Below are 13,510 nucleotides of genomic sequence, written 5' to 3'. Positions count from 1 at the left end.
GTATGGTTTGTATATTGGAGCCAGTTTAATGTACAAGATACACTGACAGCACTATCCAGTCTTTTTATTTTCAGTGTTTAAATCAAAGAATTCAGAAATGAGGAAAACCGTTTACTCCATCCTCTGTTTCTGTACCTGGCCAGATCCTTCCATTCCTTGTTAGCAAAAAGTGTGTAATGCCCAGGTGATAAGTGCTGAGATCCAGGTGTTAAAATTATTCCCTTTATATTGATATGCTGAATTCAGCATCCTAAATCTTTATCCAAATAAAAATTCCAAGAATTAAATGACCAGTGAGTGAAATCTTGATGAGTATGAGTGGGCCAATGTTTTACCCCTAGAGCTCCTGAATATTCCACTCTCAAAGAGGAAAGGGGACGTGAATGCATTTGAAGGTATATTAAAATAATGCCATTTAGAATAGATCCCTCTTGAAAATATTTGCCTAATAATAGAGTGTGTGTTGTTTTAAGCTTTAAAACACTACTTTTTTGCTTTAAAAAATATTTTTAATACTTCAACAGCGTATTACTAAATAAACTGACAAAACATCTCAGAACCTAACATAAACGTGCAATTTTAATGCCTTCTAATCACACAAATCAGCACAAGATTTTTGTACTTGTGCATGACCTTCTTCAAATTATCCCTCCATTTTGGCTGAATGAGAATGAGCATGGGCTATTTGATAAAAAACACTAAGTGTGTGAAATGAGGGTCCCTCATCGTTTCTGCCAGACTCCTCTTGACAGAATGATGATAGAAGCATCACATCCCTGGGAGAGTAAATGCAAACTGACAGGAGATGAGCCTTTAGATGTTGAATATAATCTTGAATTGTGCTTGAAGTGTCTTATTATCTTGTCTTTTGATGTCTGAAGGGGTGGCTCATTGTTAGAAAAAGGAAACCCCTTGCACATCTTTGCCATCTTTAAAAATTGTTTGGCCTTTAACAACTGCTTTTCCACTAATGTCCATTTCTCCTGACAATAAATATGGCAGGTCGTCAGTAAGTGACAAACAATTTACTTTACATGCCACGCTTTTATGTCTTTTGAGAGCTCATGTGGAAGCATATTTTAAAAAGCCAGGAAATTAGCAGCATTACAAGTGTTAAAATGGCTGCATGTGCATAGCGTGCTGCATGGTTATTCATTACTGCTATGTTTCTGTTTTAAAGTCCTGTCTTTCCTGTAATCAGACTGCTGTTAAAGTTCTTTATTTATCATTGACTAAAAATAAAGAGCAAGAGGCAATTTTCTTCTGCTCTAAAAAAAGAACTTATAGATAAAGTACACGGGTAATGCATAAAATCATATTTATTAATCATAACAAATCAATATTAGTAGCAGTATGGCACAGTTTACCTGTATTGCAGATCCTCACAATCACATCACTGTTTTTCCACCTTCAAGCAGCTAGACTTTTTTCTTTTTTTTCTCCAACTTAAAAGTTTAATGACGAATCAGATCAATATGATTCCTTAGCAACTAAATCACAGGCACACTAGTTTTTCCTGTCACAGCACCAGTTTTGTGAGAGCAGTCAAGTTCTTTTTTCAGGCCTCCGTCACTCTGAGAATCCATAAGAATTCTCAAATGGATCATAAACTGTTACAGGGTTCAGGTTATTGTATCATTATAAAAATGTATTGATATAGTACAGATGACAAGACATGCAGTTCTTGTGCTAGTCTATTACAACCATCTGAATACCATAAAAAATATCAGATATAAACAAAATAAAACAGTTAGCAGTACACTGTCTTTTAGGGAATGCCTTTTTTTTTTTTAACTGTTTTAAGCTGGTTTGAAATACCACAGTTATATGAATCCACAGAAAAGAATACAAAACCAGAAGAATATTTTATTAAAAATAAATAACTAAAAACATGACCAGACCCTAGAGATACTTTTTTCTTTTTGCAAGAACGGGCCTGATTTTTCTCCTTGTGATGAATGTTTCACGCTTGAGTTTTCAGATAGAGTATAAAGTAAAACCCTTCTTCATCTCCCTTCCAGTAGAGCCCCAGACAGCCCAACCACCACAGCTGGGAGAATGCACCCTGTATTCTAGCACATCAACCTTTATACCAGTCAGGGTCTTCTGACACAAGCAAGCCTGAAATTTTTTAAATGCTGTTCAAAATACATCAGCATAATTTTACACAAATGAGACAATGATAATAAGAGAAAGGCTTGACCCCCAAACTGAATCCCTTTGAAGTCCATGGTCACAAGCAAGAGTCCCTCAAATCCAATGTTGCTCACTGACTAGTGCATCTCATCTGAGCAAACATTTGCATCATCTGGTCCCTCTTTTATTCATTGCTTCATAAAAGCAAAGTGGTGTGGGGGTTGGGGAGAAGTGGGAGCAAGCTGGACCAGCTGATTGAAAGATTTTTTTTCTCATCAGCAACTGTTATGAGAAGGTTCACTGTGCTATATCCACACAGTTAAAATGAGAAGACTCTGCAAATAATGCATCAAATCCCAGCAAGACAGCCACACGAGAGTTTTCCCTCACACTCTTCATACCAGGAAGAAAAAAACACATCAATTCAAACAACTTTTGCAGATGCTTTTCTTGCTGGATATTGTCACTAAGTTTATTGCGCTCATGACAGTAAAATATATTCAATTATTAGCAAAAATTTTTTTACGTGTTTTCATTTCCTTTTTTCTTTTAGCTATAAATTCCATTTTTCCTTCATCAATATTTGTGACTTGCAGTCCAAATATTTATGACTTCAGGCAAGGAAGTACAAGAAAGGAGGAGAAATATAAATCACAGTTGAGCCCAAATATATCTACCTAATTTCCTTCCCCTCCCTTTAATCTCTGCTGATTTCTCTAGTTGTTTTTGTTTTAGTAATAATTACCATTTATGTTCTTTATTTTTTTAAAAATTATGATAACCCTCTCTACTTAACAACTTTCCCACCTTAATGGAAGCTTTACATACATTCCACCACTGACCTTCCCATGACAGCAAAGGTAGAGTTGCAGAGCCTTAGCAATACTCATGGAATACACCTGCACAGCAAAGCAGAAACCTAAAGTAACCCCAGGACTGGTTCCATAATTCATCATTTGTTAAATATGAATGCAGCATGATTATAGAGTGGTTGCTCCTTCCTGTAAGTATGTTTCCTTGGCTGATTTTAGCTCCACAACATAAGAAACCACTGTAGAGGAGTGATTAAAACAAGTGGAGGGCCCAAACTGGCTTGCAGGTATTGATAGGATGAATATCCTGTTGAAATCTATGGTCTTCTGTGACGGACAGTCACCCAAGACCTGTCAGAATCTGGCCTCATGTTTATTCAAATCATTGAGGAAACAGAACACCTCTACACCATGTGAATAAATCCTAACTGTATGCAAAAGAAAATAAAAAAGCTACTCCATATAGTATTTGCTCAAGAGATTAGACCAAATTCAAATGATTTTTCTTCCTCTCCAGTTAACACTGTTCTATCTCAAGAAATAATTACACATGCTTAATAGTAAAATATATTAAAGTATGCCTCAAGGTATGTTAACTGAAAAGCTTAATTCTGGCTTCTTGATTAAACAGAGGTTTATGATCATCCTCTTCAAGGAACAAACTCCCCCAAACAGTAAGCTTCAAACAAATCACAGAAGCCTAAAGATCTTGACAGATAGAAGGAAAATGCATTTTGCAACTGCCCATGACACAGCTGGATGTGTTTCCAGCTGTGCACACGCACCAAGGAGCAGAAGAGAGGGGAACAGCTCCAAGCCTGGCTGTAAGGAAGAAGGGAAGACAGGAAAGATGGCACTTCTGTTTTTACCAACGTTCCACTTTACAAGCCTTGGTGTTTGTGGTGAGAATAACAAGCTAGGCTGCGTGTCCATTGTACTCTGGGAGAGGACTTCCTTCAAAGTCTTCTGGAAAGCAACTGACTGCTAGTAATTCTATATTCAGCAACTTAAAACCAAGATTTTAAAATGTAGGACTATGTCAGATAGGAGACTGAGCTAGAAAATAAAAATGATTTAATAGAATCTCTAATGGTCACCAAACCATACCATCACTATCTGAACTGAAAAGCACAAAGATGTTCCTAAAAGCCAATATTTTAAAATTTAGTGTTACTGCCATCCTGTAAACTCCCTGCTAGTCTTGAAAGAAGGAATGTAATGATAGACAGCTGTAGAAAATGCTGTCCCTAATGCAAAAAAGTCTTTATTACTTATTTGTGTAACAGTCAAATCTTAAGTGTAACGTGAAATCGTTTTAGGACTCTGAGTTTTTTTATTGCATTAAATAATGAATGTCATATTTCAGTCACACTAGCTGTTAGTGTATATATATTACATTTGTAATATATATATATATATATATATATTACAAATATATATTGAACTTTTGTAATCCATTCAAGTAAGGTGATTACTCTGTTTTGTGAAATGCAACATTTCCATAAGAAAACATCACACCATCCAGATATTAAAATAATGGTTTACCTTTCTGAATAAAAGGACATCGGAGAAGAAAAACAAAACTCTCACTTTCCTAATATTGTATATTCTTTCTTGTATATTTATATATTTCTTTATTTATTTCTTTCCTAATATTGTATATTCTTCTTTTTTGTAAATTCTAAAATAAAACCAGAAATCCAAATTTCTTTTAGACATAGACAAGTAGTAGTTTAGTGTTTAAAAAACTTGTTTTAGAGTACAGGGGTATGCATTGTTCATTGATTAGGTAGATCTAGATATCCCTGAAATCTAGAGAACAAACCCAATTTTAACCTCTCTCAAAACAGCCGATTCTACCTAGCCAGAAAGGAGGAGGTACTATTCTTCTTTAGATTACATCTGCTTTCAAAATAAAAGGGCTTCTGAGAGCATCAAAGCAGTATCACAACATAAAGCAGGACATGTCACAATACAAATCTTTCTTTGTTTCATACTGATATTGATTTTGATTTTTAGATGGTGGAAAAAGACAAAAGCAAGACTTTATGGTTTAAAAATATCAAGCTATTTATATGAAAAAATAATATTCCTGTTGAAACCTGCAAATTATGACACATTTAATTTTGTACTGGTTTTGTCCCTGTTTAGCATTATTTTCTCATTTTATCATTCAAATGTAGCTGCTACCTCTGAGTTTGTCAGAAATCTTTTTGTAACTCACAAAATAATGTTATTTTGTAAGTACTAATGGTAGTACTAGCGGTAGTCATGTAAAAAGTCAGAAAACAAAACCATTTGTGGAAGAAACCTTAATATAATGAATATGCGATTTAATCAAAGTATAAAAATCCAAAAAGCTAATGCTCCCATCCTTTGACCATCTCTCTCCCCAAAAAGGGACCATAGATGGTGGATCCAACAGAAGAAACAGTTTCACAAGGAAAAAGAATTAAAACAAAGAAGAACCTACAAATGACAAGGAAAAAAAAACCTAGGAAGACAACACAAGGAAAACCAAGTGCTACACAGGATATTAAAGAGAAAAATGATCCACAGGAGAATGGCAACTGTTACTAGGAGCTTCCTACAGCCACCTCTGGCTTTAGATATTTTTAAAAAATTTATTAACCTGACAGCAGGAAACTTTATACAGATTGCCCTGACAGGGTGCCAGTTTGGTATAAGCACTTGCCACCTCTTTGTTTAGCATAAGGAAATCCAGAGAGGTGTTAAGTGGAGCCATGTGTACATTTGGGCAAATCTAACTTTGCTGCCATCTGCCTCACCTGCACATTGCTATGGAGAACTTGATTAATCATGTTAAGTCCAATCAAAACATACCATTATCCTTCCTTTTTACATTTGCTTCCTCTTTAAATATGCAAGTGTCTGATCTATTATTAATCTCAAAACACAAACTGACAAGGACCTCAATCAAAGAATCTAACAGTTCTTTCACAAATTACCTGTTTATTGTCTAGTAGCCAACACATCCCCTTTGAAACAGCCAGCCATTTATGTTGCTTTTGAACAAGTTTGTTGCTATTTTTATAACTTCAGAGAGAAGAAAGACTAATTAAAAATGAACCTTTTGTCATTCAGTCATGCCAATTACATACTAGGATTTAACTGGTTTTTCCTTCCCTCTCTAATATTAGGTGTTCTATGTATAAATACAGAAAAATGAGACTTCAAGACTCATTTAAAAACACATAGCATACACTTTAAAAAAAACACTATTAACTTAAACTTATTTGAGTATAAGTTCTTTCTTTGTTTTTTATTTAAATGGTCTGTCTTTGTCACAATTCAGGCACAGATACAAGACTCCTCTTTATTTCCATACAAGCAGGACAATTTATTTGTGGGGCTGCAATACCCGTCCTTCATCAGCCCAATATTGCTTTCATCAAAGGCTAAGTGACTAAAACTCTGGTCTCCTCAGAGCTGGAACATATGTGCTAGCACCAGTACCACCACAGCCTGAGCTACCTGCAATACCTAAGCACAGCAGGAAAGCTTAGCTGAGGATGGATTTTCTATTTTACCATTCCATCATGCTTTGTGTTTAAATAGCCAAAACATCTGTTTTGGTTTTAGTGGGCATTTACTCCCCATTCACAAGTACATGTCCTACTGACAGAGTAAGAATTCTGCCAAGAAATCAGACAACAACATTATTCAGAGTAATTCAAGTCCCTGTTTGCAAATACTTATTTTAAAATTCTCATGTAAAATATATCCTTCAGAAATAACAATCAATCACATAGCCAGATCTCTGGGTTCTTTAAAAACTTATTATTTAAGCAAGACATCAATAAATTTTACAAAATGAATTTACAAGACTGTATGATGACTCAGTCCTGTAAACATACCACCCATTAATGTTTCTCATTGACACAGTCTTTTTAATTAAATAGGGCTCCTAATCCACAGATTATTTGCTTTAAGGAAAGTATCACACATTCAAGCACTAACAGGATCAGTTCTATGGTATGGATAACTGATAGTGTCTTAGAACAAAGCACCCACAATGTGGAAATTAAGGAATAAAATTAAGTGAAGAGACGAGAATCTTTACATGCAGTCCAAACATATTTCAGGTGTTATGTCTGCAGCCTCTAAAAGAAGGAAGGAAGATAGGAAGAACCTTCCTATCAGAACAGAAATATTCACTAGCACTTTAAAATGCATCAAGAGCAACAAATACACATTGCCTTCTTCCACTGAAATTACCAAACCTTAGCAAAGTGTTCCTGATGGGCAGACATCTTATAGGCCTTTAAAATTTGAGGATATAACCAAACCACTGAGAATCATCCTTAAATAGACTGATGAAAGGAAAGCTCACAGTCTGAAGGCCCCCACAGGCTAGATATACTGTTAAGGATGATAATGTCAGCTTCCTCACAGCAACCTGGCAATGACCTCTGCTCTGACCGGCAGAGACCACTGTCTCAAGAGGTAAAAGACAATTTAGTCCTTTATCCTTTGTAACTGAAATTATTCCAGTCCCATAAATTCTAATCAAGGCAACTCCAATTAAAAAAACAAATATATATATATATAACATATGTTTCTTTAAAGACTAGTACAAGGGATCTACTAGCAAAACATAATCAGCCAGAAACAATTTCTACCTTGTTTTGCTGCAGCATATGCATATATGGTTATATAGAAGGGTGCACACAGTTCTGAAACACAGGTAACAATGTGGGAAAGGAAAATAAAATACAAAAGCCAATGCAGAGGTTTGAAAATAAAAACTTGTTTATTTAAATGCGTGCAGATTCATTTAACTCCCATATCCCTCCTCCATATTTCAAGCATACACAGCATGATGAAAAGATCAGAAGCCCACTAATGAACCAAAGAAAACTACAGTCATCAGATCCAGCACAAGAAACTTAAGATTTAATTTCACTGGAACAAAACCTTGCCAGCAAAGAAAAAAAAAAAAAAAGATTAGCAGTCAAATTTTTTTTTCTGTCCTGCAATAATTAAATAGGAAACACTTCTGCTCCAAAATTAGAGGCTTGGTTTTGGCCTCGCTATATATTTACAGCTTTATTTATTTTTTGATTCATAGAACTACAGACTGAATCTCAATAACTTTTTATCATACAGTAAAATTACCTTAATATGCAAGTGCATGCACTCCCAGCTTTTTTTCCTTCGTCATCTAATTATGTCACAAATTGCCTTCAATTAAACATTAATTAAGGACTAGATCTAACTCCAGGAAAGTCAGCCTCAGTCCACAGGGGGTTTTGATGCTTGGATCAGCCCCTTCATTCTTGGGATTTTTTTACCCTACTGAGAATTTTATATACAACATACCCTTGATGTCTATACCAACTTTTGAATCTCAACAATTTATCACACAGCTAAACATAATGGGTGCTTTTTTTCCTGCTAAGATTTTTTTTTCAGAGCAATACTTCATAATTTATCCTAGAATTGTTTGAAAATACAGTAAAAAATGACAAGTAGGATTAGTTAAGTTAGGATCAAATACCAATATGTTTATTCAAATGAAACCGCTACTTAACATTAAGAAAAGCTTTCTCTAGGAAGACTGGTGGCATTTGGCCTGGGCTAGTATTTTGAAGGATATTGCAGAGTAAGACAAGTTGATCTGAAAATGACACTGCCAGAAAAGTCAAGAGCCATACTCAGTTTCTATGTTACTTAATTAGATTCTATGGTTAAAATAGGAGCTATTACTTCACAAATATTTTTAAAATAAATAGCTCACCACAATATCTCTTACAGGGCAACTTCACCTCAAACTGGGATTTCTGTAACCAAAACAGTGTAACTGTGCTAACCCACATTTAAAAACTGTATTTTTGAGGTAATGAGTTTCAGGACAAATTCCTTTACCAACATTTCGCACCTAATTTTTGATGACTTTCTCTACTTTTTTCTGGTTTCAGTATCAAAAGTCTTTAGCATGAAGTATGCAAATTCAAAAGAGTCCGCTGGTATAAAAGCACAAGTAGAGGATTACAGACTCCTGGACTATGGGACAGCATTTTCTTTCAAAGAGAAACAAAATCTAAAAATGAAAAAAAAAATCACCACCGCCAGGAGAAAACAAGCCAGCAAACAACAGTAACCCCTCTAATCACAGCTACTCCTGTCCTTATCCACAGGGAACAGCTGCAACACAGTGACAAAGTGCATCCTCCCAGACACCTGTACACCAATTTCAGGTGGAAGCTATTTCAAGTCATTAGGAACTTACGCTTAATGCTGGTATTTCTGAGACTTAAAATGCGGCAGCATTCATCCACTTTGTTACTGATAGCAAAGCACCCATAAGAGAAACAAAAGTTTAGTGCCTGTCTTAAAAAATAAATACAATTAGTTGTGCTCCTGCCCTTTCCTCACTGGCCTCAGGGACTGTTACTGAAAAGGTACCATTTTGACTGGTAACAAATACCCACTGTTTCTGTGGCATGCAGTGAAATACCAGAACAAGGAAATTTGAGAATAAGCAGGTAAATTTTAGGAAAAGGTAAAGGTGAGAAAGGCAGGCCTTTGCAGAAATAAATCCATCCATCAAAAGAAGCTAAGCAGAATGTGTCTGGTAAAAGAAAAGAAAGATCTTCGCATCTCATCGTTCAACTCTGTTCATCTATATGAAAATAAGACTCATGAAATATTGCTAACATCAACAAATGCTGGTCATTCATTCCAACTAAACCAGTACATGATTTTCACAAATCCTTAAAAAAAATGAAAAGCAGCAGTGTAGAAAAACTTTGTTCTCTAGGGACCTGTCTCCTCTTGACTTTCTAAAATGTCCTCCCTCACCTGCTAAAGAGATTTGGGGAAAACTTTCACACAATATGTATTAATTGTTATATTTTAAAAAGAAATTTATTATCTCTGATTACATGAAAGAAGGTTGAAGGAGAAAGTTATCATTCTCTATGCCAACATCTGTCAATATGTTTACAATAATTTAACTTCAGACACTGCAAAGTACAAAGTATGCATTCCTAACATGCTATTCATAACATTAAACAAAGAAAAAACTATAGGGTGGTGATGTTCCATATTTATGTATCAGAGCTTTAGCAAAACAGCGTTTGATAATTTTTAGTGTTTACTGCAAAACTATCTTAAGGAATGCACTGCGATATAACATCTAATCATCTTTATTTTACATTGTCTCAATTTGATCCTCAAATATGTCAAAATTGCCCCACTATCATTTTTTTTTGTTAGAAAAGTTACTAAAATTAATTGACAAGGACTATTGCTAATAGATCTGTAGCATCTGGCATAATTCTAACAAAACCTCAATAAATGGTACATAAGTTCATACCAAAGCAGCTGGACTATTTCACCTACTTTTGTTTACTTGGGAACATCTTTTTAGCAGTCAAAGGATCAGACTAGCAAACATCTTACACTCACCAATAGAAAAAGCACAATATATTAATTTTTAGCTTTTTCACTAGTGCTTTTAGTGAGATAAATTATATTTTCAGCCCAGAAAGGAGCAAGATATGGTTACACATCATTTCTATATCACACACGACAACTCTAATGAAAGTGTCTGTGTATATTTCACTACCGCTGTAGAACATCCAAATGACAAGGGCTCAAAAAATATCCTGCCTTTTATTAGAATACTTGCCTGATAGAAAAACAAACAGACATTTCACTACCCTGAAATTAAAATTCTTTTTTGCTTTCTATATGCCTGGCTGTATTTAATAGAGGGAGCCTAAACATTTGAGCAAATAAAACATATAAACACAGCTGAAGATTTATATTACTCTAGATAGACTTTTGAATTTTAGACATTATAATTCTTTCTTGGATAAAATGGGCTAAAATAATTATTATATGCTTTTTGAACATTCAGACTGCTAATGGAAATTATGTTTTCTATGGAAACAAAGATTACTAAGAGGGTGCTTAAAAATAGATGTGATATTCAGTAACAGTCATTACTGCAATCCAGAAATTAAATTTTAGGGGTGCTTAATTATTATTTTTCCTGCATCTGTAGTGAAGTTATTTATTAAAACATTCTGTGCAGCATGTTTCAGTAATGTGTAAAGAATATTACAATATACAATTGCACGTGTTCTTTTGTTTTTAAAAATCTTGCAGCTCTTATTGTAGGTAGAATACTGAAATCTGAACACTGCTACAGATTTAGTTACAGATTATGAAATCAAAAGTTGAATCTTAGAAAATGGGCTCTCACCCCCTCTCCCTTAGAGCTGCATTCCCTTTAAACAAGACCTTTTTCCCTTTGACTTCCACTGATAGAATAATAAAAAATAAGTGCTCCATTTTATTAAGGCTTTTCTCAGGTCACAAATAGAAATAATTAAAGGGGACTTCTTCAGGAGTGTAGTCCTTCTAAACCCCAAATGTCACAATGTACTATACAGTGCTGCTACAGCTCAGACACCTATCAACATCTATCACTCAAGCACGCGCCTCAACAGCTCTGCTCCCTTTTCTGATTAGAGATCAGAGTTGCTTGAGTTGGCTTACAGGGTGTCATCCGTTTGAATGACAGATGTCTGTGTTGGAGTGCCACTCTCACTGCTTTTGTTTTGATTGTGAAATGTTACACTTATCTGGCACAATTTAGACTATTCTAAAATGAATAAAAAATCAAAAGGTAATCTCTCTTTCCACAGGCTTGAGGAGGAATATTTAATTTCTAATTTAAATTCCAAAAACATTAGCTCCATGTGCAATACCCTTGCTAGGCTTTGTTTACCCAGTATTAAGTGTTTTCTACAAGAATCTTTCAGTTCTCTTCAGCTAGATTTATTTTTACCATTAAAAAATTTTAACTTTTCAGTTTAATCAAGCCTCGGAAAAAGCTGGTAGCATGTGCAACACACCAGCACCTACCACAATAATTGTTAAAGTACTCCAAGAAAATGATACACACACACACACACACGCACACACAATTTTATGTTAGAGTCCATGGTTCAAAATAGTCATAAAACATCTGCAACTTGCACTAAATATGTCCATTGTTAGCAAAAGTTTTCAGGACTGATGCTGTCATTCTGGTAACCAGTAGCAAAAGGAGCAGAGGACTCGGTGCCTGCATGCTCGAAGCTACTCTTTCCTACTTACAAGAGAATTGAGTGAACAAAAAAAAAAAAAAAAAAGAACAGGGGAAGATTGCTCTTCCGGACAACATGGTAGCAGTGAAATGAAATACCTAGACAGACTTACCGAAGAGCTTGCTGGGAGTGTCCTCGCTGTCATTTGATTCCACAGGCACAAGCAAGGGCTCATTCAGCTCGTTGTCTGAAGTAGCTGCCTTGTCCTCACCTCTCAACTCTGCATTCATTTCACTCCGCAGTGACAGCAAGGGCTTACTGACTTGTCCAGCTATCATTGGATCCTAGGATGGGGGAAAAAAAGAGTGAGGGGGGGAAAAAAGTGGCAGCTTTGGTGTGCGTATACTCTCTCTTCCACTCCCTCTCTCTCTCACACACACACACATACACACACACTCTCTCTCTCTCTCTCTTATCTCTGGCTGCTCCTGCTGTTATTGCTGGCTGCAGTCAAGTGAAGAGCTATTACAGATCCAATGAGTTTTCCATTACTCCCCACCCTATTAAAGCTCAACTAGCATGTGAGAGATTCAGGATGCTTTGGAGAAAAACTTCTATGAAAGCAACATAACCAACACAGCTTTAATTGTGGGATGTGCTTTTTTTTTGTGTGTATGTTTTTACACCTCACCCTGTCCTTAGCATAGTTAGAGAAGAAATTCCTATATGCTCCGATACCACAGAAGAGGAGCCCCTGTGAGTGCTCCATAGTGATTTAAAGAGGCATCCTCAGCTGTATAACATTAACAAAATCAAATGCACAGTTTCTAGCATTACAGCATTTCTATGAAAATACACAGCATCAAATAGCCATTTCATTACATACTTTTAAAAGAGATACAATTTTCTTCTAACTCTTCCTGTCATTGGGATACTATGCTCCAAAAGTCCATAAAGACACAAACACTGATGTTTCTTTTCAAAATAAAAACCACAGAAAACATTTTCTAGAAGATAAAATTAGGGAAGATACTTACACATACAGTTTGCAATTATTCTTGTGTTTGCACCATTATATGCCCCATAAAACATTACACATATGTACACATCTAAATTTTTTCTTGATGATCAGAATCTGTTTTATCTTCTGCTCATTGAGGATATTTGGGGGTCAGGTATTATTTCCAAGCACACTCAGTTATTCTGTTTGCAAAATAATAAGCATAATATCATGACAGCACAGAAACAAGAGAAAAAAAAAAACTAAGAAAAAGAAAAAGAGCAAGTGACCTTGTTGATCTCTCTAACAGCTATTTATTGCAAAGTTCATGCCTAAATGGTTCTTATGCAGAGAACAGGTGACCAGCGAGCAAGTAGGTTGGCTAGCATGTTCCCTCTGTCCCATCCTCACATTGGTCGATGTTCGCCTGTGGGTTTTTTAATGTATTCATGTCTGAAAAGTGAATTTGATATGACACATGATAATCTATGAAAATG

The 13,510-nt window shown here is 35.4% G+C and overlaps 1 protein-coding gene across 2 annotated transcripts in view; it reads right to left on the bottom strand.

Annotated features, from left to right (window-relative positions):
• POU6F2 (POU class 6 homeobox 2) overlaps nt 1-13,510 on the bottom strand; it is a 308,976-nt gene that overhangs the window by 235,984 nt on the left and 59,482 nt on the right. For both annotated transcript variants that reach the window (XM_030971869.1, XM_030971870.1), the window contains exon 2: nt 12,186-12,357. In XM_030971869.1, coding sequence (XP_030827729.1) covers nt 12,186-12,357 — 172 coding nt within the window. The remainder of the gene's footprint in view (nt 1-12,185; nt 12,358-13,510) is intronic.

This window comes from Camarhynchus parvulus, chromosome 2 (assembly GCF_901933205.1).
Source record: "Camarhynchus parvulus chromosome 2, STF_HiC, whole genome shotgun sequence".
NCBI lineage: Eukaryota > Metazoa > Chordata > Aves > Passeriformes > Thraupidae > Camarhynchus > Camarhynchus parvulus.
This window is presented reverse-complemented; position numbering and strand designations above follow the sequence as displayed.